At 43.7% G+C, this 24,765-nt stretch overlaps 1 protein-coding gene across 2 annotated transcripts; it reads left to right on the top strand.

The window, feature by feature from the left end:
- The first annotated feature begins 2,130 nt into the window (after nucleotides 1-2,130).
- C16H13orf42 (chromosome 16 C13orf42 homolog) lies at nucleotides 2,131-24,485 on the top strand. Of its 2 annotated transcripts, none has more exons than XM_074329910.2 (4): nucleotides 2,131-3,253; nucleotides 19,167-19,314; nucleotides 21,164-21,404; nucleotides 22,584-24,485. In XM_074329910.2, exons 1-4 carry the CDS (start codon nucleotides 2,837-2,839, stop codon nucleotides 22,756-22,758), a joined length of 981 nt encoding a protein of 326 aa, XP_074186011.1. In that variant the 5' UTR covers nucleotides 2,131-2,836; the 3' UTR covers nucleotides 22,759-24,485. The 2 variants fall into 2 exon arrangements, with proteins under 2 accessions (XP_074186011.1, XP_019607743.1); XM_019752184.3 differs by having other exon boundaries at nucleotides 2,133-3,253; nucleotides 19,164-19,314.
- The last annotated feature ends 280 nt before the right edge of the window (nucleotides 24,486-24,765 follow it).

The following is a 24,765-nucleotide window of genomic DNA, read 5'->3' as shown; positions in this document are numbered from 1 at the left end:
GAAATAACTTTCCTAAGCTGGTAGGTGGCAGACCTGTCACCGTGCCCTGACTACTGGGCTGTGAGCATTACCACAGTTCCCGCAGTGCAGACTTGGCTCACCCAGGAGCAGACAGGAAAGCTCCATCAGTCTGCCCAGAGCCGCCAGGGCCCCACATCACCACAGAGCACATTCTCTGGACTACTATGCCCCCGCCCTGAAGTCTTCCTTTTGAGTTTGAAAAATTCTGGAATAAAGCCAACTTTGTGGTGCTGTGTCACCTTACACCAGTTCTCTGGGGTCCTGGTGAACCCTCAAGGCTCTTGACACTACACAAACAGCATGCCTGGTTTATGTGAGTGAGGGGCACTTCTCCGAGGGCCGGCTCCCTTCCAGTCCACTGTGGGGCTGGTGTGGGAGGTCCGGGCTGGGGGTGAGGACACAGGCCTTTCTCCCTTCCCCACTTAGGTGCTTGCCCAGGGTTCCCCATGATGCAAGGGAAGAGTCAAGCCCGGGTGCCTGATTTGGGATGGGATGGGCATTTGTAATGGCGTTGAAATACATTTTTTTAAGACCATGAGGTGACTTCACACCCATTTCTTCTAGTGATGCCATGAGAAAATCTAAATATGGCATAAAGGCAGTTGCCACTTGGAACAAATTTTCTTGAGCAGAGCTGACAAGTATTTTTGTAGGGAGAAAGCATTCTCTCCCCTGGACTCCCTCAGTAGCAGCTCCAGAGAAAGGGATGGCTTCCAGGGCAGAAGGTGAGCATCAGCGAGCTGGGTCATGGCTGCTGTGAATGCCTTGTTCCGTAGTGTCCATGAAATGTTCTGCAAGTGATGTCACTACAATTTTCTTCATAAGTCTGGCCCCCGGGAAGGCTCTAGCAGGGAGGTAGGAGTGGACAGGAGAAGAACACATAGGAAGAATACATAGGAAGATAGTTTTATTCTCTTTGCAATCAAGAGGTTTGGTTCTTATGATGTTCTGGATATGATATAGATTACTTCATTTTTAAAAAAATCTACTTAAAATTTCTAAAATATCCATGTAAACTAAGTATTGTTATAGGCCCACTGGCAAAGCTACTGAGAAAGGCGGTATAGTCACAGTCCCTGGATTCTCTAGGAGGAAATCTTCTCAGTACTTTTCCATTCTGGGTGCTTAGATATTGTGCCTGTGCAAAGCCAGAGAAATGGGCTGGATAGAGAGCCTCCAGGAGACGTTGGAGCATGTGACTTGGCATGTCCGAGGGGCCAGTCTGACCAGCTTCCCTTGAAGCTAGAGCACTGGTCTGAGGATTAGTTTCTCACCGATCAGATTTAGACCTTAGACAGGTCTCCTAAGATCTCCAGGCTCACCTTTATCTGTGAATTGAGGACCAGTCATAATCGTAATGGAAATGATCCTTCTTTCCCAAGAAAGCCATAACAAGTCAATAAATTAACCTATGTGGGAGTGTTTCATCAGCCCTGAAGCACTCTGTGTCAGGTGTAAATGCTTCTACCTCTTTGGGGCCATCTCATCACAGTGTCTAGGAGAACATTGCATGCAGAGGAAGCACTCAATACAGGTGCAGCGATAATGTCCTTTTATAGCTATATTTTAAAAAGCAAAGTTATAGTTCTAGAACAGGATATAAACATTTTTTAATTTAATATTTTGTATCAAAGACCTCTTTGAATATCTGAACAATAAAACCATGAACAATTTCTCTCTCTAAACAAACAAACAAACAAAACAAAACAAAACAAAAAAACCGTAGCAAAAATAAACCATGTTAACACATAAATCCAATAACATTTTCCATACAATTTCTGGGGGCTCATGGTCTCCTCTAATGTCCTTCTCAGCTCAAGAAAAATGCCTGTGCTAGAGATTTACAGGCTTCAACTCTCTGAGTGAAAAAAAAAAATAGGCTGTAGAAAAATGAGTGCAATAATGATGTTTAGCATTTACCTGAGAAAAATCCTAGAGCGAACATCCCTGAGATTCTAATGTTCTCAAATGATGCTTTTGAACAAAATTTGTGTCTGATCACAACTAGTCTATTTAAATGAAAATGTACTCAAGCTGAAAAACAGGTCTGCCCCATATATGTGGCCACCTTCACTGAGCCTTTTGTGCAGAAAGTTTTGGTCCAGATACCTGAATCCTTCCGTCTCCACAATGGGCTGCTATCTGGTGACGGTTGTGAGGTCTCGTTACCGGAGGTGAGGCGCCTGCAGGGCGCTCGGATGCCTGCTCAGAGCCCAGCTTATCGGGGATCTCCGAGCCTCCTGCCAACTGCCCTGGCTGTGTGCGCCCTGGCCCAGCTCGGGGAACTAGATTTTACCTCAAGCAACACACTGCTTTGGGCTGAGGGTGTCTTTGCCAAGTAGGATTTCATTTTGGATACAGGAAATTCAGGACCAGGGCCAGCTCAGCGGAGGTGGAAACGTAAAAATCCACACCAAGAGCAAGTCAAACCAAGCGAGACCACTTCCAGCAACGGAAAATGAAAAGGAAAGAAAATAGCTGAGCAGGAAAGGCATTGTCAGCTTTCCCTCTCCAGTTGGACGAGCACAGAAGGTATTTGCCCCAAATGTGCTAAGAACCAGCCAGGGCGCTTGCTTTGGAACTCATGTCCTCAGGTGCTTTATGGCATCTCGGTTATTGGGTGTAAACGTCCGCCTTATGAGAGATGCCCTGGTCGCCCGCCTGACTGAGCCCACACTTGCTGGGATTCCAGAGATCGGAGGCCTCCGGGACGGCAGATGGCGGAAGGCCTGCATGTTGGCTCCTTCACCCCCAGCTAGATCAAGTGGCGTGGCTCAGGCAGCTGGAAGGCACCCACAGAGAGAAATCGAGCAGCATGTTCAGAAAGCTCCATTCCATTTTTAACTCCAGCCCGCAGAGGAAGGCGGAGGTGGCGGAGAGCTCCTACTACGACCGAGCAGCCCCTACGGTGCGGTTGATCCGCAGCAGCTCCATGTACGTGGTCGGGGACCACGGGGAGAAATTCAGCGAGTCCTTAAAGAAATACAAAAGCGCCAGCAGCATGGACACCAGCCTGTACTACCTGCAGCATGAGGGCGACCGGGCGTGGATGTACTCACGCACCCAGGACTGCCTACAGTACCTGCAGGAGCTGCTGGCCCTGCGGAGGAAGTATCTGAGCAGCCTCAATGACCTGAAGCCCAAGCGCGTCCAGGGCTTCTCCTCCACTTCGTCCAAATCCTCCAAGGGAGGGAAAAAGGCCCTTGGCCAATCCACCTCCAAAGAAATAAAGGTAAGTGCCATTGAGAAGTGCAAGTGAGATGAGAGTTGTTCCAGGAGCCTTCCATGCCGGTGTGAAGCCTGGCCCCTCCAAGCACAGCTTAATTCATCTGTACATTCTGAACAATGGCTTAGTCGTCCTCAGAGACTCTTCATTGCCAGTGCCCAGCCTGGGAAGAGGGGCTCGTCCTGTGTTGATTTTCCAACAGGGGGGCGCAATTCCTGGTGTCCCACAGCGGTCTGGGGGGAAGGGCTTGGCCTGTGGGGTCAGGAAGCTCTGCTCTGCATGGTGCTCTGTCCTTTACCGCCCATTTCACGGATGACATTATGCTTGTATGGCGTTCGAGTGACGGCACATCATTTCTCAGCAAATTATTGTTGTTATTATTTTTATGATTGCAATCATATCTAAAAATCCCAGGGAATGGTGAAATCTTCACATGAAATAAATGTTTTCAAACACCTCGGTGCTTAACCCCATGGGAACCGAATAACTGGAGGATTTGCTCCATCAGGACCCTGCACCCGGGTATTCTGGGGACTTGGGAACAGCCACAAAGAGAGTCTGTGCCTCAAAGGAGATTGCATGACAGTTTTGCTGGGCACTGGAGACTTTCAGCTCAAATAGACTAAGCAGGAAATTAGGGACAGAAATAACTTGCATTTATCTGCTTGTTTATACTCATCACAGTGTTTGTACACATTGCCTTTCTTTGAGCATTCCAGTGGTATGTGAGGAGAAGGGGGTAGCAGCTCCCTCTGTGTCACAGAAGAGCAAGCTGAAGCTGGGTGACCTGATTCCGACAGGACCCTCAATTCATTCAGTTCCTCCTTCCTTCATTTCTTCAGTTTTTGTTTTAATGCCTGAGGTTTTAGATTGTTTTGTTTTATGTTTCCATCAATCGTTTTCCTGAGGATGGGACTCTAAGTTATTCAGAGCAGGCCTGTCTCTCCCATATCCTGGCTGTGTCCCCAGAGTGTCCCACAGGCTGTGCAAGCCCCATTCAGGTTGAATGACATTGGCCTGCTATCAAATCTCCAGGGCTTGGCCTCATCCAACTGGTTTCAACTGTCTGCTTTTTATCCCAGGTGGGAGCAGTTAAAATAATCAATTTAACTCCAAAAGCATGTCAGTGTTGGATCGACACAAGGGGTCCTACTTTTAGGTCCCAGTACTGACCCTCACCATCCAGCTGTAGGCCAGTCACCCTTCTTTTGGGTCATCTCTGATGACAAGGGGGTGGGGGAGTTGCAGTGGCTTCTGGACTCCCTTCCAGCTTGAGTATCCTGGGCTCTGGGCTCTGGTTAGAAACCCCTCCAGGCACTACATTTTCCTGCAAAATGGAGTCCTTTCTTTGCAGAACCAAGCTCCCTTCCAGCTGTTTGAAGACAGAGAGAGGGTTAGAGGCAGAGCAGCCAGCTGGCTGAGTAGGAATGCTGTGAGGAGGGGCATGGGCACGTAAAATATATGGATTTCTTCAGGAGATGCCTCTTACCAGGTTGTAACCAGGAAAGAGTTTGGAAAGGACCTCGAAGTCAGTCAGAACAAGGCCTGAATGTTAACTCTGTATTTACAAATAAAAGCTGTGTGCCTTTGTCAAGTTAAGTTTACCTCTCTGGGCCTCTATTTCTGTAGTGTACAAATGGAAACAAGAATAGACCTTGTGAGGAGGAAGCAAGACCCTGCCAGTGAGAGGACCTGGCTCGTACTAGGTAGTCCAGGGTTTACTGACTCTGAAGTGTAAGGCGCAGGAGGCTTTTCAGCAGCCTTCAGACAAGCTGCTGTCCGTCATCACACCTAAGGAAGGAGCTGTATGCTGGGCATGCCTGAGACATAGTGGGTGCAGGCTCCATGGCCTCCGTGAGGATAGGCTAGCAAGGTGGCTTGTACCTACCTGCCTCTCTGTGCATGCAGGGGCAGGGGACCAGGTGAGCTTCTTCCTTCTGGAATGTCATCACCTTCCTGCATTGGTAGAAAATGCTTGCTGGTGTTCAAGGTTTAGGGCAAATAACATTCTTTCCCCTGATCCCCTGTTATGTGCTGAATTGTGCTTCCCCCAAACCCTATGTTTAAGTCCTAACCCTCACTACTTCAGAAGATGACCTTATTTGGGAAAAGGGAGATTATAGATATGATTAGTTAGGGTGAATGCATATTGTTAGGGTGGGCCCCTAATCCGACACCACTGGTGTCTTTATAAGAAGGGAAAATTGGGACACATGCACACACACAAGGAGAATGCTGTGTGACGCTTATAGTTATGCTGTCACAAGCCGAGGAAAGACCAGAAGCTGGGAGAGGGGCCAGAACATCCTTCCTTAGCACTTTCAAAGAAAGCATGACCCTGCTGCCACCCTGCTCTCAGACTTCTGGCCTCCAGAACCGTGAGACAATACATTTCTGTGGCGCTAAGCTGCCCAGTTTGTGGTACTTTGTCAGAGCAGCCCTAGGAAATGAATGCACCCCTGGATAGAAGCAGCCTTTTCTCTTCTCAAACATTTGTCTAAACGCATCTCTGTTCTAGCTTCTACCACACCCTTTGTGTTTGTTAGCATGTGTGTCTTCCCCAGTGGACTGCAGTGAGCTTGGTGAGCTTGATGAAGCTGAAAACAGTATCTTTGTCAGTATTTCTGTCCCCAGAGCACAGCAGTGAGTACTTACGGGTCACTTATGGATGCTTTGTAGACTTAATGTCTGGTCTTTCATGCTGTAGATCGGGGAGAGCTGGTTTTCATGTAGGGAGTGAGTAGTGTTCCCTGTGGCCTGGACACCATGGCCGCCTCTCCCTCTCTCCTTCCCTCCCTCCCCACAAATACCAGCCCCTGGCCTGGCCCCAGAACCCGAGTTCCTTTGTCTGTCTTTCTTTGGGGGAAAGATAGTGGCTTTTAAACCCTTTTGTTTAAAACCTTCAGTAAGAAATAGGTTTTTAGATGTTGACCCCATTTACCCAAATACACCAACACAAAAGTTTCATGAAATAGACTTATTCCTGTTCTCTGTTTGGTACGCCGATGTTTTTCAAAGTATTCTGTACTTTTTTTTTTTTTTTAAATGTTGGTCATGTTATACTAATTTGCGAGCTATAGTTTCTCACAGCCTGGAGTAAGGCGTTCCAATAGGTTCTGTCGCCATGCTAATGTGTGTCTAAGGTATGAGGCACTAGGCGCCAAATGGTTTGCCATCCTAGCCCTCTGGAGATGCTGAGAGCCTAGAAGGGCAGCTAGCTGCATGGGTTGATGGAAGGAGGAAGTGAGGTGAGCCTGGGCTAGGTGTGGGGAGACCCCTGGGTCCCTGCATGGTGGGTCTTGGCCAGGCCCTGTGATCATCTGCTCTTCCTGCAGAATAGGAGGTCATTGCAACAATGAATGAAACACACTTTCTGCAACATTGTTAAATCAAAACAAACAAAAATGTCATATCTGCGCAGTTTTGTGTCAGTGTTGGGCATGCGCTGCAGTTTGGGACTCATTGTTTGGATGACCAAATGTGAAAATTTCCAACACGGTACAAAATTCACGTGGCGGAAGCATGGCATATTTGAAATAGTCCTGTCCTGGAATATAGAGTTTCTGAACTGATAGGACAAGACACCCCGGCCCCCCCGGCCCTGGACACCTGGGGTGTTTCTGTCAGCGAAGTGGAGCCATGGGTTCTCCTTCACACCCACCTCCCATGCTCCTGTGCCGAAGCCCAGGCACAATCAGGAACAATCAGCAGTTATCCCTGATCTCTAGTCGTCCTCTGAACCCCGTGTGTTAAGTGTTAGCCCCACTCTGCAGATGAGAAAACTGGGGCTCAGAGACATTAAGTGATTTATATAAGGTTGTGCACCTGATGAAGAGAGAGCCAGGATTTACACCCAGGCTCTGTCGTGCCAGAACTCACACTCTCGTTAATGTGCCCACAGTGCTTTGCAATTGGATACCATATTTTGAACTTGTATAGTGTATCAGAGGCAAGAGTGTGCACCTCAGGAGGAGGTGAGGATGCTTCTTTGTTCTGCGCATCTGGGCCAGGGAGAGGCATCAGAGAGCTACCTGTCTCCTACCCCGCATGGGTTCTGTGCTAAACTGAAGCTCCCCCATGAGGCTGCGTGACCTGGCCTCTCTTTGTCCAGGAGAACCTGGACCGGAAGCAGAATGGGAAGGCATGTTTTAGACTCTCACCTCTCCACAACCCATGAGTAAAAATTCCTTCTATCTTGACACCTTCTCTTCACGTGGCTAACTCTGACTTCATTTTTACTCTTGGTCTCCTTAGCATTGAAATATTGAGTTTGTACTACCTCTTTTGCACTGGGAAGCAAGCTGGGGGGACAGTGTGTGAGCACTGCTGCAACAGGAACTCCATGATGGGTAGGTATTGTGAAATACTTTCATACTTCCCAGCTCATTCTACAAACTATCTGAGGGAGCCACACACCAGCCGAATAATGGAGCAACAGAAACTAGAAAATTGGGAGAGAAAAAATATCAACAGAAAATCAAGACCACGCAAAAGAATATGCAGCTCATGCAGTTAATTCCGCTGCTATGGGTGAACTTTAGAGTTGGCTCTGCACTTTCTGGAAGCTACAATAAAAAGAGAGCTGGACTCGTTTCAAAATTCTGACTATCTAAGAGGAAGAACAGTACCCATTGCTTAAGGGAAGTGAGATTTTTCCCAACTTTACATTTCAAAATTTCTCGGATGGAACTCAAGACAGGGAACCGGACGTGAAGCGATTTGTAATGCCCTCAGTAACATTTTAGTAACAATTCATCAATACATATATCATTCATTCCTTCTCTTCATTCCCCAACACATATTTGTTGAGCACACACTAGGTGGCAGGAACTATTCTAGATACTGGTAAGCAAGTCAAAGTCCCCGTCCTCATTGGTGCTCAATCTTGTGGGAGAGTGAGGCAATGCACCAGTACACATATTCCTGGTGGCGTTTTCTCAGAGCCCCTGCTGTGACAGCCAAGGGTGCAGCATTGCATTGGGTCTTAGTGAGGGTCTAGGGAATGCCACCTGAGTATTAGCTTCTGCCGGTGCCTTCTGGACGTAGCTGAGAATTCAGATGCCAGAGGCTTGGAGGGATGGCACATTCTTCTAAGATTTTTTTTCAAAATCCTCTGACGATGTGGCTTACCTTATGAAAAAATAATGCCTGTACAAAGCAGAAAGTTGTCTTATTGTGTTTCCTGCTGTTTTCCGCCCTCATCCCAGCACCTGGGAAAGCAAACTGCTCCCTCTGCAATCTGTTTGAGGACATGACTGGGACCTGACTGGCTTCAGCCTCTGCATGTTTCTCCCTAACTTCTTGTTCCCTCGGAAATTTCTTCAGGCTGCTGGGAGGGGTTATCTTACTTTTCTCTTTTCACTCCTCCTCCTGAACTCACTTCTCTCAACTAGGTGTTTTTTTTTGTTTGTTTGTTTTTTTTAACAACAGCTTTAAGTCACATGCCATAAAACTTACTCTTTAAAGTGCATAATTGAGTGAGTTTTAGTATATTCAGAGTTGTGCAACCTTCGCCGCTATCTAATTCCAGAACATTTTCATCACTCATTTCAGCTTGCCTTTTTTATTGTTGCGGTAAAGTAAACATAATATAAAATTTACCTTTTTAAACATAGTACTTCATAGTTCTTTAAATGAGTGCTTTTTAGTGTTCCCAGATTATGGGTAATGAAGTCTGTCACAGTAACGCATTCTTAAGAAGTTACGTGCTTTTCTTTGAATGATTTTATATGAATTTCTTTTAAAGAAAAATGTGTACCTTTTCAAATTGTTCATTGTCAGAAAATAACCAGAGTGCTTCACGCTAGACTTCCATGAACCTTTCCAAATTACCATTTATATAAATCCATAATAATTCATCCAGAAGACTATTAAACGCTAATTAATATATTTTTAGAATACTTTAAGAAATAAGTTCCTTCAGAGGTCATGGAAGCTCTAAAAATACTTTACCTGGGAATTAGGAAAATTTTTTTAATCAAAGTTTTGACAATTTTTCACTTCTTAAAATACAAAATAGTCTTTTTAAGTAAAAAAAACCTTAAAATTTATTTTCATATTTACCATTCTAGTCATATTTATGGGTACAATTCTGTGACATTAAGTACAGACATAAAGTTGTATAGTCCACCACCATCCATTTCCGGGACTTTTTTGTCATCCCAAACAGAGAGTCCTTATCCAATAAATAATAACTCCTCATTTTCCCACCTCCACCCTGGTAACCTCTACTTTCTGTCTCTATGAATTTACCTATTCTAGGAACCTCATATAAATAGAGTCGTACTGTATTTGTCCTTTTGTGACTGGCTTTTTTCACCTAGAGTAATGTTTTCAAGGTTCACCCACATGGTAGCAGAACTTCCTTCTATTGTGTGCCTGACCATCTTGGGTTTTGAGGGGAGGTGAAGAGAGAAAGTTTGAGATTATGCTCTGACTCTGATCAAATGCTTGTTGGCATTTGGGGTCCTCACTGAGGGCAGCTCCTCAGACTTTTAGGGCCAGATGAACTGGTAAACAGCCAGCATCCCACTAGGAGAATGGCCCTGTAAGTGGACGCTGGCTTGGGCGGACCACAGAGAAGAGCCTCAGGGAGACTGGCCACAGAACCAGGCTGGCCTGAGGGGGCAGTTTGGCTTTGGCTGCAGCACCCCATGGATCACTGATCGGATGGTTTGGGTATGTATTTTCTGAGGCCAGTCGCCTACCACAGCCAGAAGAAATTTCATTAATTCTCCTGTGGATCATCTGGTTCTGAGCAGTTTGGAGTCCTGATTTTCTGCCTGGATGAACTAGCTGCAAAACGTATACCCTTCCTTGCACCACCACCCTACCCCATCCCCACCCCAACTAAAGAAATTCACTTGCTTCAAGAACGATTTAAAAAGAGCCAATGGAATTCTGGGGAATGCCTGCCAAAAGTGATTGATTTTTATTTAAAGTAGTTTTATTCTGGCAAAGTTAGCTTTCAGAATCAATTTTCTGTAAAGGCCATTCAATCCTGATTCATGAAATAAGGCCATGTCAACAGCAAATAGAAGATTCTTTCTCCTCTATGGCAGGAGGGTCGTATCCAAGTCATCTAAAAGGTTCCAAATTATCCATATATGAATTGCATATGGGGAGGGAAGCAGGTTCTGGATCTGTTTTAAACAGCTGAGAAATATTTTTCAGATGCATCGGTGAGAATTTCTGCAAACACAGTGATATTAAAATGCAGGTTTTCTGTGAGCATCAATTATGAGGAGGGGGTGGGGGTCTCTATCACTTGGCCTGTATCTGGTTTCCAGAGTTGAAAGGCAGTACAAAATCAATATGAGTTGCAAACAATATTCCATTATGCTTGGTAGAGTGCTCCACAAATGACAGATAGTATAATAATGACTGACAGCAGAGCATATAATTCCTGCAGCCCCTCTCAGACCATAGATTGGTAATTATATTTTCCAGTCTATCTTCTGGGCACGTGCTGTTTGCTCAGCCTAGAAGCAATACTTCCTCCTCCCTTTTTCTTCCTCATCACATTCGTTCACCTGGCTAACATCTTGTCTTTTTTAGGCATGTAGAGAAAGCACTTCCCCAGGAAGCCATTTCTCACATTCATAATCTAATACAGTGGATTTCCCTCCTCCTTTTTCTGACCCCTATCTCAGGGCTCAGCACTCAACACTCAGCACGCAGCACTCACTACTCAGCACATAGCACTGTAATTGTCTGTTCATTTGCTGTTTCTGCACTGGCCATCAGCTCATTGAGTGGGGGCACCATGTTTTACTTATCTTTTTATCTTCAACCTCTAGCAAGGTTCCAGGCACATAGTAGATGTTCAATAAACCAATAATCAGAGATATTCCACTGTAATTTAAGAAGGAAAGTGTCAAAGTTTAATGAAAGATCTGAAAAATAATAGATGTGTGGTTTTCAGTGAGTGGAAAATTCTCTTTTGTTTTTCACAGAGTAGATACAGTTTGAGTATATTCATATGGAATCATATCCTAACAATTAAAATATTCAGGGTGTAATGGCTCAGAGCTCATCATCAAAAGGACATGTTGTTAGGTAAACATTTTTTTTCTGATGATAAGGTTATATTTATTTCCTTATTAGGTGAAATTTGTAAAACAAAAAAAAAATATACAGAAGAAAGTATAAATAACTTAGAATCCTACTATTCAAAGATAATCACTGTAAAATGTTTAGGTGTATTTTTTCAATCATTTATTTCCTGTATTTTTGCATATATGTTTATTAGGGTTGCCAGATAAAATAAAGGATGACTATTTAAATTTGAATTTTAGATAAACAATAAAATTTTTTTAGTACAATTATGTCCATGCACTATTTGGTATATATTTATACTAAAAATTTATTCATCATTTATGTGAAATTGAAATTGAATTGCTATTCTATATTTTTATTTGCTAATTTGGCAACTCTAATATATGTATATGTATGAATTTACTAAATTTCGTTCATACTTTTTATAATATATTTTTTCAGATTGTAGGTTCTTTCCCATTTCATTAACTAGGTTTTGAGAACTGAAGTTTTAACAGCAAAAATTTAACAACTTATATTCTTGAAACACTTGTTAAAAACTATAAATACATCTTACTCTAGGTCTGTAAAGCATTTTTTAGCAGTGATTCCTAGAAGTGTGATTAATGGATCAAAGGTTAAAACTCATTCTTTTAAAAAAATTCTTCTTCATATTCCTTTTTAGAAACATTTTATAATTTATACTTTCATCAATGTTGACTTAGAAAGTCCTTCTAATTGCATTTAATCAGCACCAAGCATTGTCATTAATTTAAAAAGTTTACTGATGTAATATGTAGATAAACTACATTATTTTATGTAGTTTTTTTAATTATTGCTTGAGCAAAGAATGACCCTTTTATTTTATCAAACCAATGTGTATTTCTTATTTAATGGATTGCCCATTTAAGTCTTCATAAATTTTCTTTTGGCTTTATTAAAGATTTGTTATTTACTTACATGAAATCTTCTTATATTAAGGATATGAGTACATTGTCTGCCATCTGTGTTAAAAATATTTTCTCTAAGTTATTATGTATCTTTGAATTTTATTTGACATTTTCTGATGTACGAGTACTACTGATTTTTATATAGTCAAACATAATCAATTTTTGTCTTTGATATTTCTTCCATTGTTTTCATGCTTAGAAAGTCCTTCTATGTTTCAAGGTCAAATTGCATATTTGCCATTTTTCTCCATTATTAATAGTTTTATTTTTTAATAAAACCCCAAGTCTTTTGTCTATCAGTAATTCATTTTGACACTTAGTAAGAAACTGAGTTGAATTTTTCCCAAATAACAAAGTTTCTCACATCATTTATTGACAAATCTATCCCTTTTCTCATTGGAATGTGATGTTTCATTTATCGTACATAAAGATTTTACACTGTGTTTCAAGGATGTTGATTCAATTCTGTAAGTCTGGCTTCTAACAGTTTGACAAATGTGAGCAAAAATTTTTCACTCAGTGTTTTGTTAAAGTGAAATGATCATTTAGATGACACGTTAAGGAGTTGCCAGGTGCTAGCAAAGAAAAAATAATGGCCTTAAGATTTTAAAGCTGGGAGAAAAAAAGACTGAGCCTGTCAGCCTGTGAATCTAGAACCTACAAAACCAAAGACAGAAGACGTGCAGCTCTGCTTCTAAAACGACTAATGTTTAGTTATGACAGGCAATACCAAGTTTTAGTTATACTAGAGTTCGTGACAAACCTCTTGCTTCTTTTTGTCCCTTTGGGCTTATTTTCTCAGCTCCATTATCTACTTCATTGATTGTTTTTCTTCGGTTCTGGCAAATCTACCATTTAGGTTATCTATCGAAAATTTGAATGTGGGTCTGTGTATGTATATATTTAAATTTCAGTGATTATATCTTTTTCCAAGTTGTTTGTTTCTGATATGTACAATTCTTGTTTCATAAATCTCCCCCCCCTTTTTTTTCACAAACACCTATTCAGTTATGGGTGCACATTTCCTTAGGTGCTCTAATATAGAAGGGACAAGGTAAATGTCACTTTGGACTTGGTCTTGAATATCCATCGCAAAATTGGCAGAAGGCAAAGAGGATGTATTAGTCAGAGCTTTTAAGGTTTACTCTGAATAGCTTCTTTTAATGTTATTAAATTGCTTGTGGATACATTTGAGCTGTTTTGCATTTAACTTCACCCAGCTGAATGATGCAAGGGAAAATTATCTCTCCAATTCAGACTAACTCCATATTTGATCCTGGAAATTTTATCTCAATTGTTGACATTCAGATTTCCAGGTATTTAATAATAGCTCAAGAGACTATTATCAGTACTCCATAAAAACAAGGAGTTCAGAGTTCTCAAAATTTGCCAAGTGAAATCCAAAAGTAGACAGTAGCATCGTGCAATGCAAACGGATTGGAGAATATAAACGTTAGGTAGTGGCATGTGTACTGTGTACATTCATTCACTCAAGAAATACTTATTACTCTGTACCAGCTGCCAGAATAGGTGCTTGACATTCATAGATGAACAGACAATCCGTCTGCCCTGACGCAGCCCATAGTCCGAAGCTGTCATTCTCAGCTTCACTGCCTGAACCTCACTGTGTGTTTGGGTTCCTTGGAAGAGAAATGGGTGGCATACAACTAAGAATGTTGTGTTTGCATGTACTGTAAACCTGTCTCATGTAAGCAGCAGCTGGCAGTGAGCATTTAGCGAGTCGTTTCTGTGATGCTGTATGCCAAAGCTATGTCAGAGAAGAAGTAAGGACCACTGGTCTGCTGGGAGCTCCGTGGGTACAATACAACGCGCTGGAGTGGACGGTTCACAAGGTCAGATCATGAGCCTGGAGGGGTGTGCCTAGGTCTGTTAGCTGCAACGAGTGAAGGCGTCAGAGGGGAGGTGACATGTAAGTTGGCTCTCTGAAAAGGTGAGGGAGATTGCCAAGGAGGAGAAGAGAGAAGGAGGCAACATGTTTAGTAGTGGTCCTCTTGACTTTGGGTGGGTTTAGAATGTCACCCTGACCTAAACTCTGAAAAAAAAGTAGTGCTGTTTACAACTGGAAGTTCATTTTGTAGACTCCAGATCACTTGTCTACAAATACTGACAGATCCCAGAAGGAAACGAATAGATTGGAGAAGGCCAGGGACCCCCAGGGCAGGTGAAACCAGCAGGGTGGCAGCTGGTATGAAATACAGAAAAATATCATTAACTGCCTTTGGTAGGGGGTGGTGGTGCTTAGAAATTAAAATGAGAAATACAGCGGAGCTTCATTTGGAAAAATGCAAAGGGTTCCATCTGGGTAAAGTAATCTGAGACCCAGGCCTGGTGTGAGAGGGTGGGACAGGGAGGTGTGGAAAATAATCACCCCAAGGCCACTGAAGGTGAAATGTGAAAGGCAAACTGGAGTGGAGTCAGCAATGCAATACAGAGGCTTTCAGAGAAAGTTCTTTCTCCCTGGGGCTGTCGTGGGGCTGCTGGTGAAGGAACATGAGCCCGGTGAAACTCAGGCCTGATCAGGTGCAACAGGATGCAAGCTGCTTGGCGTGCAGTCTTTCCAGAGAAGTACTGAAAATGTCGTGGGCTAGAAAAAAGTCAAGGTTGGGAAGGAAGCAATCCACTTATACCCAGAGTTCTGCGTTCAGAGGGGGAGGACAATTTTGGATCTCAGCCAGGGGTGTTGATGACAGACGTCCCATTTTGTACAACCACCTCTTTGTAAAGTAGATTATCCTGTGATGTTTATTAGCCCGAGTCTGGAAACTTGAGCCTCAGTTGGTGTAGTCGTTGTGCTCATGGTCTGTGAGTGTTGACCAAGAGAAGGTCCTCATAGTGGGGAGAAAGGCCCATGGAAGCTGTGGGAAGGCTGAAAAAACTAGACTTAGCCTGGCTTTAAACTAGGACTTGAAAAGGCCCAGAAAGCCCAGACTTGTAGCTTAGCCTCGGTGCACAGAAAAATCACCACACAATTCGTGCGGAGACATTTACAAGTGTACTTTATCAAGTACAACAGAAGCTCTGTTCACTGAACTGCTTTGCCAGATCGCTTGATGCTTCCCATTCTGTCTGTAAAGCATATGCACAGCACGCTGAACACTTACAATTAGAAGCCTATCCCGAACTAGGGTATTGTTGGCAAATCCCAAGATGATATATGTGTAGGCACTAAGTGTAATAGCAAAAGATGCTGAACACCCAGAGATCTAACAGTAGGGGACCACAGTTTGTTCCCACAGTGTGTCTGGACAATGAAGAATCATGCAGCTATTAAAAGGGATGAGGCAGACCCTCTATTTACTGCTATGAAGTAATCCTCAGGATAGAGTCAGTGAAAAAAGCAATGTTCACAGGTGGATATTGTACACTGCCTTTTGTTTTTTAACTATGTGGCTAAATACAAATGTAAATATATTTTAAGAAGAAATGATGGGGAGATAAACAAAAAACTTGGTGTCTAAACAAAATTAAATCTAGCAGAGATGAAGGCCAAACAGTAAGCCCAGGCAGCAAACAAAACCGTATGAGTACAAGCAGAGGGATGCCTCTCTAGGAGGTGATTTAGGTCAAGTTTGGGGGCTGGGAGGGAAAGATAGAGGTTGGGCGAACCACATGGCGGGATGCTCTCGTGCCCCCACCGGAAAGGGAGAGGCACAGGGTGGGTGTGGTCCTTTCATCTGGCCCCTCTGCGAGCTGAGCGACAGCAGGTACACAAGTACACAGGGAGCCTGGGCATCATGATCCAGGAGCTTATGTCCTCTTTCTTCAGTGACCTGTGTCCTGTCCCCTTGGGTCCTGTCGCTGTGCCCTTGACTTTGTGGAAGCACTCCTGTCGGCTCTTGCAGAGCCAGGGAGGAAGAGTGGTGTTTAAGGTTTGCGCCCTACACCAGACCCTGAGGTAGGAATTCCTGTGACCCTCTTGCTCCCTCCCCCATGTCCCGGTCCCTACAGATGAGTGGTTCTCACCTGCTGTGCATTAGAATCATTTGATTATCTGAAGTAATTCATCCAGGAGAGGGCCCGGTATAGATATTCTTTAACAGCACCCTAGGACATTCTGATGTCCAGATGGGATTGGGTTCAACTGCCATGGATTCACCCTGGCAGGGATGAGGGAGAGGCATACCCTCACCGCCTGGTAGCCTGGCTTTTAAACTCAGTCAGGGGCAGGTGCTTTGTGTGCAGGGAAGGAAGGTGGGGCTAAGTAAGGTAGGAAAGCAATTGTTTGTTCATTTACATTTATTTATGCTCCTACTTCACCCCGTGAAGGGTTTGTGGGGAACTAATGAAGGCAGTTGCGGTAAGGGGTGGGGGAAAGCCCTCTTATGATGACTTGGTCACACAGGTGTGGGTCAGCCACAAATAATGTCACCAGTGTGTCCCAATGTCTCACTTTCCAGCCACACCAGGATCCCAAAGCTCTTGTGACAGAAACATGTTGTATAATACTAACGTTGAATGACTCAATAGAGACTCTGTAAGATGGGAGTCTTCAGTGTTGTCTAAGGAGCTTATCAGTGTCTCTGGGTGAAATTGCCCGGGAAGGCAATCTCTGCTAAGCACAGCAGAAAGAGTGAGATGTGGGAGGGAGACCTGAGTCTTGAATCCTAAAGCTTAAAGTTTTGGAAACAATCAACATGTTTGAATATTTGGAATAACTAACAAGTGTGCAGCTAACGGGCCTTTGTCTACCAGTTTTGATGGACAGGGAGTTCAGGGGCTAAACTGGTGATGTATGTGCTAGTGGTTGATTGATTTATTTTTTTAATCTGTAAATGTTGTCCTTAGAGAATGATACTTGAGGAGGGTCAGGCAACCCTCCTAAGAGACCACAGGAAAAGGCTCTTAGCCTTTGATAGTTAAGACAATCTTCTAAACCCTTTCATAAATGAAAGCAACTGCTTCAGGCTGCTCTGAGCTGCTGACCAAAGTCTACTTTCTGGAAATGCTGGGGAATGAACAGCTTAGATCAAATAGTAGGGTGACTCAGACGGATGCAAGACTGAGACCCTATTATTAAGCCAAACACTGATGGTAGTTGCCACTAGAAACTTAGACACATCCTCTCCATGTGGAGATGGATTTTGAGATGCAAAAACCTATGGACCTGTCATTCCTATTAGACAATATTCGTCCTTCCTTTGGGACTCAGTCCAGATTGTGTGGTTTTCTCCATTCTTTGTATCTCCCTCCTCTACTTCACTCACCAAAAAAAAAAAAAAAAAAAAAAAAATTTCTAAAATGGTATGTGTCTTGGTAGAATGAGGTCAGGTATTGAGGACCATGGAGCTGTAAGGAGGGAATAGCTGGGTCTTCCTCCAGAAAGATCTGCCTCAGTCAAGTCTTAGAGGATGAATAGGAGTCACCCAGATGAGACATCCAACGGAGAAGGGCCAGCAAGAAAAATGCACAGGGAGGAGAAAAGAACACTAACTGGCCTACAGAGGTGAGCGTCCTGTCATCGGGGTGCAGGAAGCATGCCTGCTGCTCTGGCCTTCTGTGCTCACAGAGACGTCAACCAGTCCTTCATCCTGTTCCCGCATCCTACTCCCAACCTGATACCTGGTGCTGCCAAGTCTGAAGCATGTTTAGTTCCCAAGGGTCAAAATGTCCCCCTTCTCAGCTGCTTTCACCACCAATGTTGCTCTGGGAGGCCAGTCCCTCTTCTCTGTTACATCAATTACCCCTTTTCAACTGCTTCCCACTGGCCAGAAGCTTTTGGAAATCTCTCTTTCACTGATGGCCTCTCCCTTTTTCTCTTTGTCACTGGGGTTTCTATTGTCTCTGCTCCTTGCTTTCATTTTAATGGGCTCTTTGAAGAAGGGGACGGTAACTACATTTGGATAGTTTTCCACTTTTAACAGAAAAGATTGAGGTGCATGTTGTGTTTCTTTAATATTTTCTGTAAGAAGGCTCCTTACTAATAGAAAGGAATAAAAAAAACCTCTCGATTTAAAAATGTTTTCTAATAGTACAAAATGCATACGTTTCACCCATATCTTGTACATAAACAGAGATGTCACCCATTTATTTCCCAACATTCCAGTCTATAATTTGATCATATTCATTTTTAATACCATTCTACTTTCAAAATGCCCACATCAAATAAAAGAACTCTACACCTGGTCAGAATAACCTGGTTAACACATATTGTCCCTGTTTTATTTTCCCTGAGTTCTCTTATTTCCTAAATTCATTGGAGAGTGTTGTATTAGTTCATGCATCGATTCTGTGCCTTTGCTGGTGCGCTCTCCACCAAAGCTCACCGTGGTGCTTAAACTTCCATGATGTCAGACTTGTGACCATTGGTGGACTGTTGTGAAGATGATGGTGAATGAGATTGTGAAGGAGAACGAATCAGGGCAGAGCGTAGTTAGGCACTCAGTAGATTTTTTTAACTCTATATTTTATTATTCCTTAGACTTTGCAAACAATTAGACTAATTTCTCTTCAATTTATTCAATGATTTGAGCCCAAGTTTGGCCACTTTAGTGACTGAAGACTCTTAGGAAGAGTTTCCAACATATCTTGTCCTCCTTTTCCTCCTGTGAGCATTTCATCACCTACCTAAGGAACTGTAAAATCGCCGAGCAGGGAACAGGGGCAAAGAAAGACCAAGTATTTTGCCTAATGGTCAATAACAGGTCCTGACCAAGGGAGGCAGATCTTTTCATCCTTTCCCTCTCTCTCCTTGAGATAATTAGAAATCCATCGACCTACAGCAATGGGGATGTGGAGTGCCTACCTTTCTTCCACAAGCACTTATTCAAATTTACCTTTTTAAACCCCACAAATTCATAACTTTACATGCATTCAGGAACATTTAATCCTTTTTGGTGGTTGTGGCTGACTTGTGTGAGGGTGCTATGAGGCTGGCTCAGGCAACTTTCTCTCCTTCCCTTCACCTGCAGCAGAAAACAAGCCCAAGGAAATACTCGCAATTCAGCGCAGATGTGGAAGAGGCCATAGCTTTTTTTGATTCCATCATCGCAGAGCTGGATACAGAGAAACGGCCGAGGGCTGCTGAAGCAGACCCGCAGAATGAAGACGTGGACTTCGATGGTGAGTGCAGATCTTGGGGGCAGAAGGGACTGGGTTGCAGTCTCTGGCATGGACTTACAAGATGGGGTATCCGGAATCCCACCTCCCAATTACAGAGAAAATAATATCTGCCAGCCAGAACCTGGCCCTGGACTTGCTCTTCCCTTTGGGGTCCCTGCTTTAGTTGTTTCTGCTGCCACTGCCCCAGCCCGCCCCTTCAACACTTGGGGCCATAGTTGGACAAAAACTCCTTCCCTGTGGTCTACTTGCCACAGCTGAGACAGGGTAGGCCTTTTGTAAAGTTCCATAAGGGAAAGCCATAGAAACATGATTAAACAAAGGCATTAGGTGGGGAGTCATTGTTAAATGGGTAGAGAGAGAGAATTTTAGTTTTGCAAGATGAAAAAGTTCTGGAGATCTCTCCCTCAACAATGCAAATATACTCAACATTACTGAACTGTGCACTAAAAGATGGCTAAAGTGGTACATTTTATGTTATGTTTATTTGATCATATTTTTTTTTTAAAAAAAAAAAAAAGAAGGAAAAAGGACAAACTATATTTTAAAATCCAGCATCTGACCCAGCTGAGCTAGCTTGGCCCTGGGGCAGCACTGGTGGCTGGACCCAACGCTGATCCATAACCCACTTTGTCACCCCTCTGCACCCCTCCCCCCAGCACTCCCTTTGTGGTCCTCACGGGTCACCACACTGTGAGCATGTGTAGGGCAGGAGAGGGCCTGGGGGGTTGCCCAGGCCCAGCCTGGATCACTGGAGAGGAAGTGAGCTGAGGGCTGAGGACGATGCTTTCCTCCTCGTCAAGGTGTGTCACTGGCTTTCTCCTGGTGGAGAGCAAAGAATTCAACCAGTTCAAGAGTTGAGCCCACTTTTAAATTCTATTACTCTACTGTTAGTTTCTTTAATTTTTGACTTGCCTTGCCATGGTATAATTAATGATTTTATTCAGGGGTTACTGGCCCCTGGTTAATGAGGTAACAGCTTTCGGTACCAGTATTAAATCATTCTTGAGTGTTTTATCTAGTGTTCAACAGATTACATTCTTGTGGTTTGTTGTTGTTCTGGCCCCATAACCTTTTATCTGTGAGTTTTCGGTTCTCGCTGAGTTCTGGGGACTGTCATAAGTTACTCCCACTCCCCAATCTCACTGTATCCTGCAGGGCCATCTGCCGCCCTCCGCTCCCACCGTAGCCCCTTCAGTCCTTGACAAAAAGCAGCCCTCTCCTCAGGACTCTGGGAATCCAGGACATTGGTGAAGGACAACGAAATCCACTGAGGACAAAAATGTCATCTTCATAGTTATAACTGTGAAAATGACTACATGGTTTTTCTCTGATTACAACAGTAACAGTTTATTGTAAATCAAATGAATCAAACAACACACTAAAATATAAAGAAGAAAGTAAAGAATATGACCTGTAATACTACCACCTGGAGATAATAATTACTCCTAACATTTTGGTGTATGTCCTTTCAAAAAGGTTTTAAACACACAGATTCATTTTTGGGGGAAAAACAAAAACAAAAACAAAAAAACAAAAAAAATAGAATCTCTTTGCTATTTTGTCATCTGCTCTTTTCACCGAAGAATTTACAATACAGCATGGGCATCTTTTCAAGTTAGTAAATACAGATCAATGTCCTTATTTTTAATGGACACACAATATTCCATTGTATTCATACACCATAATTGCAGAGTCAAATCAGTGCCTTTGCTTGGCCCTCCAGTGCTTTCTAAGACTTTGCTATGAATTTTCTACACGTTTGTTGCTGAGTCCTCAGCCCACTCTCTGTTGACTTCTGCTGCTCCTGACGGCTAGTCCTCCTTCTGGGGGCCCTGCTTCTCTCCTCCAGTGGCCACCAGCTCCCGCGAGCACAGCCTGCACTCCAACTGGATCCTGCGGGCTCCACGCCGGCACTCTGACGACATGGCTGTGCATACCGTGCACACAACAGATGGCCAGTTTCGGAGGAGCACAGAGCGCAGGACCATCGGCATTCAGAGGCGACTCGAGAGGCATCCCATCTACTTGCCCAAGGCTGTGGAAGGGGCATTCAGCACCTTGAAGTTCAAGCCTAAAGCCTGCAAAAAAGAGTAAGTGCTTGGACCACATAGTATAACCAAGATGTTATCATGTCCCCCAGACTCTTGGGTTATTCTTAAGGTGCCTTGAGTCCCTTTCCTACATGCCATATATATATATATATACACACACACACACACACACCAGGGGTGCCAACAAAATGTATACAAGTGGACACTTTGGTCAGCATTGCTCAAGCAGTAGTTCGCCATAATCAGAAGTGTCTGGACGCTGATGGTAACCACTTTGAGCACCTCTTGTAATTGCAGAAGTCAAATGTGACTTGTATTCATCTTTTGTTATCACGTTATCACTATATATCGAGTATTACACTTTTAATACAGTTTTCCTTTCTTAAAATGTGTATGCTTTTTTTATGCACCAGATATATATACTATTCTAGCCTGGTTCACTGCTGTCCCCACTCCTGTCACTTCAGCTCTGGATTTGCCTCCCTTTCTCTGGCCCACTTAGTCCTCGTACTGTGTGATATCCTCTTTCCTTTCCTCCCCTAAGTGCTACTGACACACCGTGTGCTACACACTTTTAATGAGAGTTTGGGGTTGAAGAGGGCATAGCACCAAGAGGAAACCAACATCAAACCAATTACATGCCCCTACCTTAGAAAGGCATTGGCCAGGCTCAGCTGGAGAACTTGCTGGCTGCACCCGTCTTGCCATCTTGCTACCATTTCTTGGCCCCTTTCGGCCCCTATCTCTCCAGGTCCTCCTCTCCCAAGATGAGTTACATCTCTAGCCCAAAATTCCTGTGACCCATTTATTCAGAACAGTAAGTCCTCTCTTGCTCTGGCCAACCTAGGCCACTCTGGGGGAACCTCACCTTTCACAATAGAAGGGCTCATCGAGGCTCATCCACCTGTTTTTCTTTGTTTCTGCAAGAGCCATTCAACTCTGATGGATTCAGGGGTTTTCTAAATAGCATTTTCCTGCCACAGTAGTGGACTATGTACTGGACCCAGCGCTCACCATCAACCCTTCTCCTTCAAGGCCAGCTCAAGGTCCAGCTGAGGTCTATGCACAACCCCTGTGCTGACACTGCTTTGTCCTCCACAAGGCCCAGCACTGGGGGAGTATCTGATGGTCTCCACTGGAGACGTGAATCAGAGCATCCCTTCTCAGTGTGCTTGGCCAAGCCAAACTTAACCCCTCTGCTGCCTTCCTCCCTTCCAGCCTGGGGAGCTCCAGACGGATCCTCTTCAACTTCTCGGGAGAAGACATGGAATGGGATGGGGAGCTCTTTGAGCTGGAGCAGCTGACATCTCTGGGGGAGGACTGCTACAAGACAGAGAACCCCAAAGGGCAGTGGCTGCTTCGAGAGCGACTCTGGGAGAGGCCAGTGTCCTGACTCCTTCGGCGCTTCAGCCTGGCTCGAGCTGGATCCTTGAGAAGCTGTCTGCTTTCAGTGCAGCATGGAGGTTTAGAAGAGTTTAAAATGGAAACTGTAACAAAGTCAAGCCTATGATCACACTGCTGGTACCCAGTTAGTGCCAAACAACCTGCGGCCTCCCCGACATCCTGCCTTTGGAGAGTTTGGGAGCTGGCCTTTCCCTACACAGGCAGGTTAGCAGGTAGTAACTGCCTGGCTGGTCTTCAATGGCAGAAAGAATGGAAGGCCTTGAGTGGGAGTGTCCAGATTCACTCCCTTGCCTCCCCTGGCTGTTCCTAGTTCTCCTTGCATCTATCCAAGTGGCTGCTAGCACTGTGCTTGTCACAGGGAACAAAGCCACCCAGGGATCTGGGCCAAATTTTTCGAAGAGGCAGCTCCTCTCTACGGGGCTCAGAAACACTCTGGGTACATATCGAGATTGCCTTTTTTTGTGTGCAGAACGCAGTTCAAGAAGCAGCTCCTTTTACCCTAACCTTTTCCACAATGTTCTGGAAACTTCTGCTGGATTAGGCTACAGATGAGGCCAGTGCCCTGGCAGTGGAATGGGAGAAGGAACGTGTCGGAGCCATGTCTTGGGACCACACTATCTCCCCCAGCTCCAAACACATCTCCACTTCTCATAGGCAGTTTGCTGGGGAAGGAGGGAGATGAAGTGGTGCTTCCCCCTCATTCTCACCCATAAAATCCTTATAGATTCCCAGGTAACCAGTTTCTGACAGGCTGTGCTTCTCCCTTTCACCAATTAAGGGGGCAATCAGAATCATTAAGTTCTTTTGGACTAGGCAGGATTTCTGTATTTCAGCAATTGTATATGAATCAGAATTACGTTTTCAATATATTTTTTGCAATTTTGCTTATACTTACCCCTGCTCAAGTTTGAGAAGTGCCGGTTTGCAGAATAGGACTGCACTTTGTCCTATGTCTTTTGACATTTTCTTTAAAAAAAGAAAAGAAATCACCTGGGGGTGAGAGAAGGATGCATGCCCATGAATGCAAGAGTGCTAATAGGCTTAAGGCAGGGAGACAGACTAGGAAAAACCAGTAATTTGAATTAAGCCAAGAATGTTCTAGGCTAAGGTCACTCCAAGAACTAAATAAAGCTTCCTTTCTGCCAGGCCCATGTAATGACATTCTTATTGTTCAGTTTTTTAAGAAAGAACCTTTTAGTTATGTGAACCTGACTGCCTGAATCTAAGGATTTATAATTCCTCTCAGAAAAAAAAAAAAAAAATTCCTAATACTTATGTGGCATTCTTAGAAATTTTATATAAACACATTTTCAGAATGAAAATATACTGGAAATGTTTTAATGCTTGTCTTTATTATTTTTTGAGTGCCAATGTCAATGTTTGGGAGGTTTCTTTCATTTTGTTGCTTATACTAAGCTCGCTATATAGCCAGAAGCTTAATTGAAAAATAAATGTTTGGGAGATTTGTTTTATAAACTGCATTAAAGCACACCAAGTTAACATCACCATGTATCTTGCTTTTCCCCAAATGTGGCTTTGTTTTGAAGTCCCACAAATGAAAGTCACTGATGAGGGTAAATTCAAAATGAAGGTCTCTTGACTGTGCTTCTTTATCAAACTACAGTTTATCATAAATGGACCCGGACATTATGTGGTGAAGACACTGTGTACATTTTGCTTTAACAGATAAGAAGAAAATAAACATGATAGAGAGGATGTTTGGAGTCTTGATTTTTTTTTAAAAGCATTTATTACTGTGGGACATGAAGCTATGTTTTTCTCATTTGCTTCATGTTTTGTAAATTTTTATCTTTAATGAGACTCTACACAGACTGTCTGAAAAATTCCGTGATTCAGAAACATGAGGCTGGCTTGTCATTGGGATGATTGTAAGTCTTTGAAATTGGTGATAAACCCTAGGATGTGAGTTCTCTCTGGGGAATACTGAGATGCGGTCTGCTGGGGTTTCGAGATAAAGGAAGGTTAGTTCAGTAAA

The sequence above is a fragment of the Rhinolophus sinicus genome, chromosome 16, assembly GCF_057876585.1.
Source record: "Rhinolophus sinicus isolate RSI-liver-muscle chromosome 16, RSI-T2T, whole genome shotgun sequence".
Lineage (NCBI taxonomy): Eukaryota > Metazoa > Chordata > Mammalia > Chiroptera > Rhinolophidae > Rhinolophus > Rhinolophus sinicus.
The sequence above is the reverse complement of the archived record's forward strand: the minus strand, read 5'-3'. Positions and strand labels throughout refer to the sequence as shown.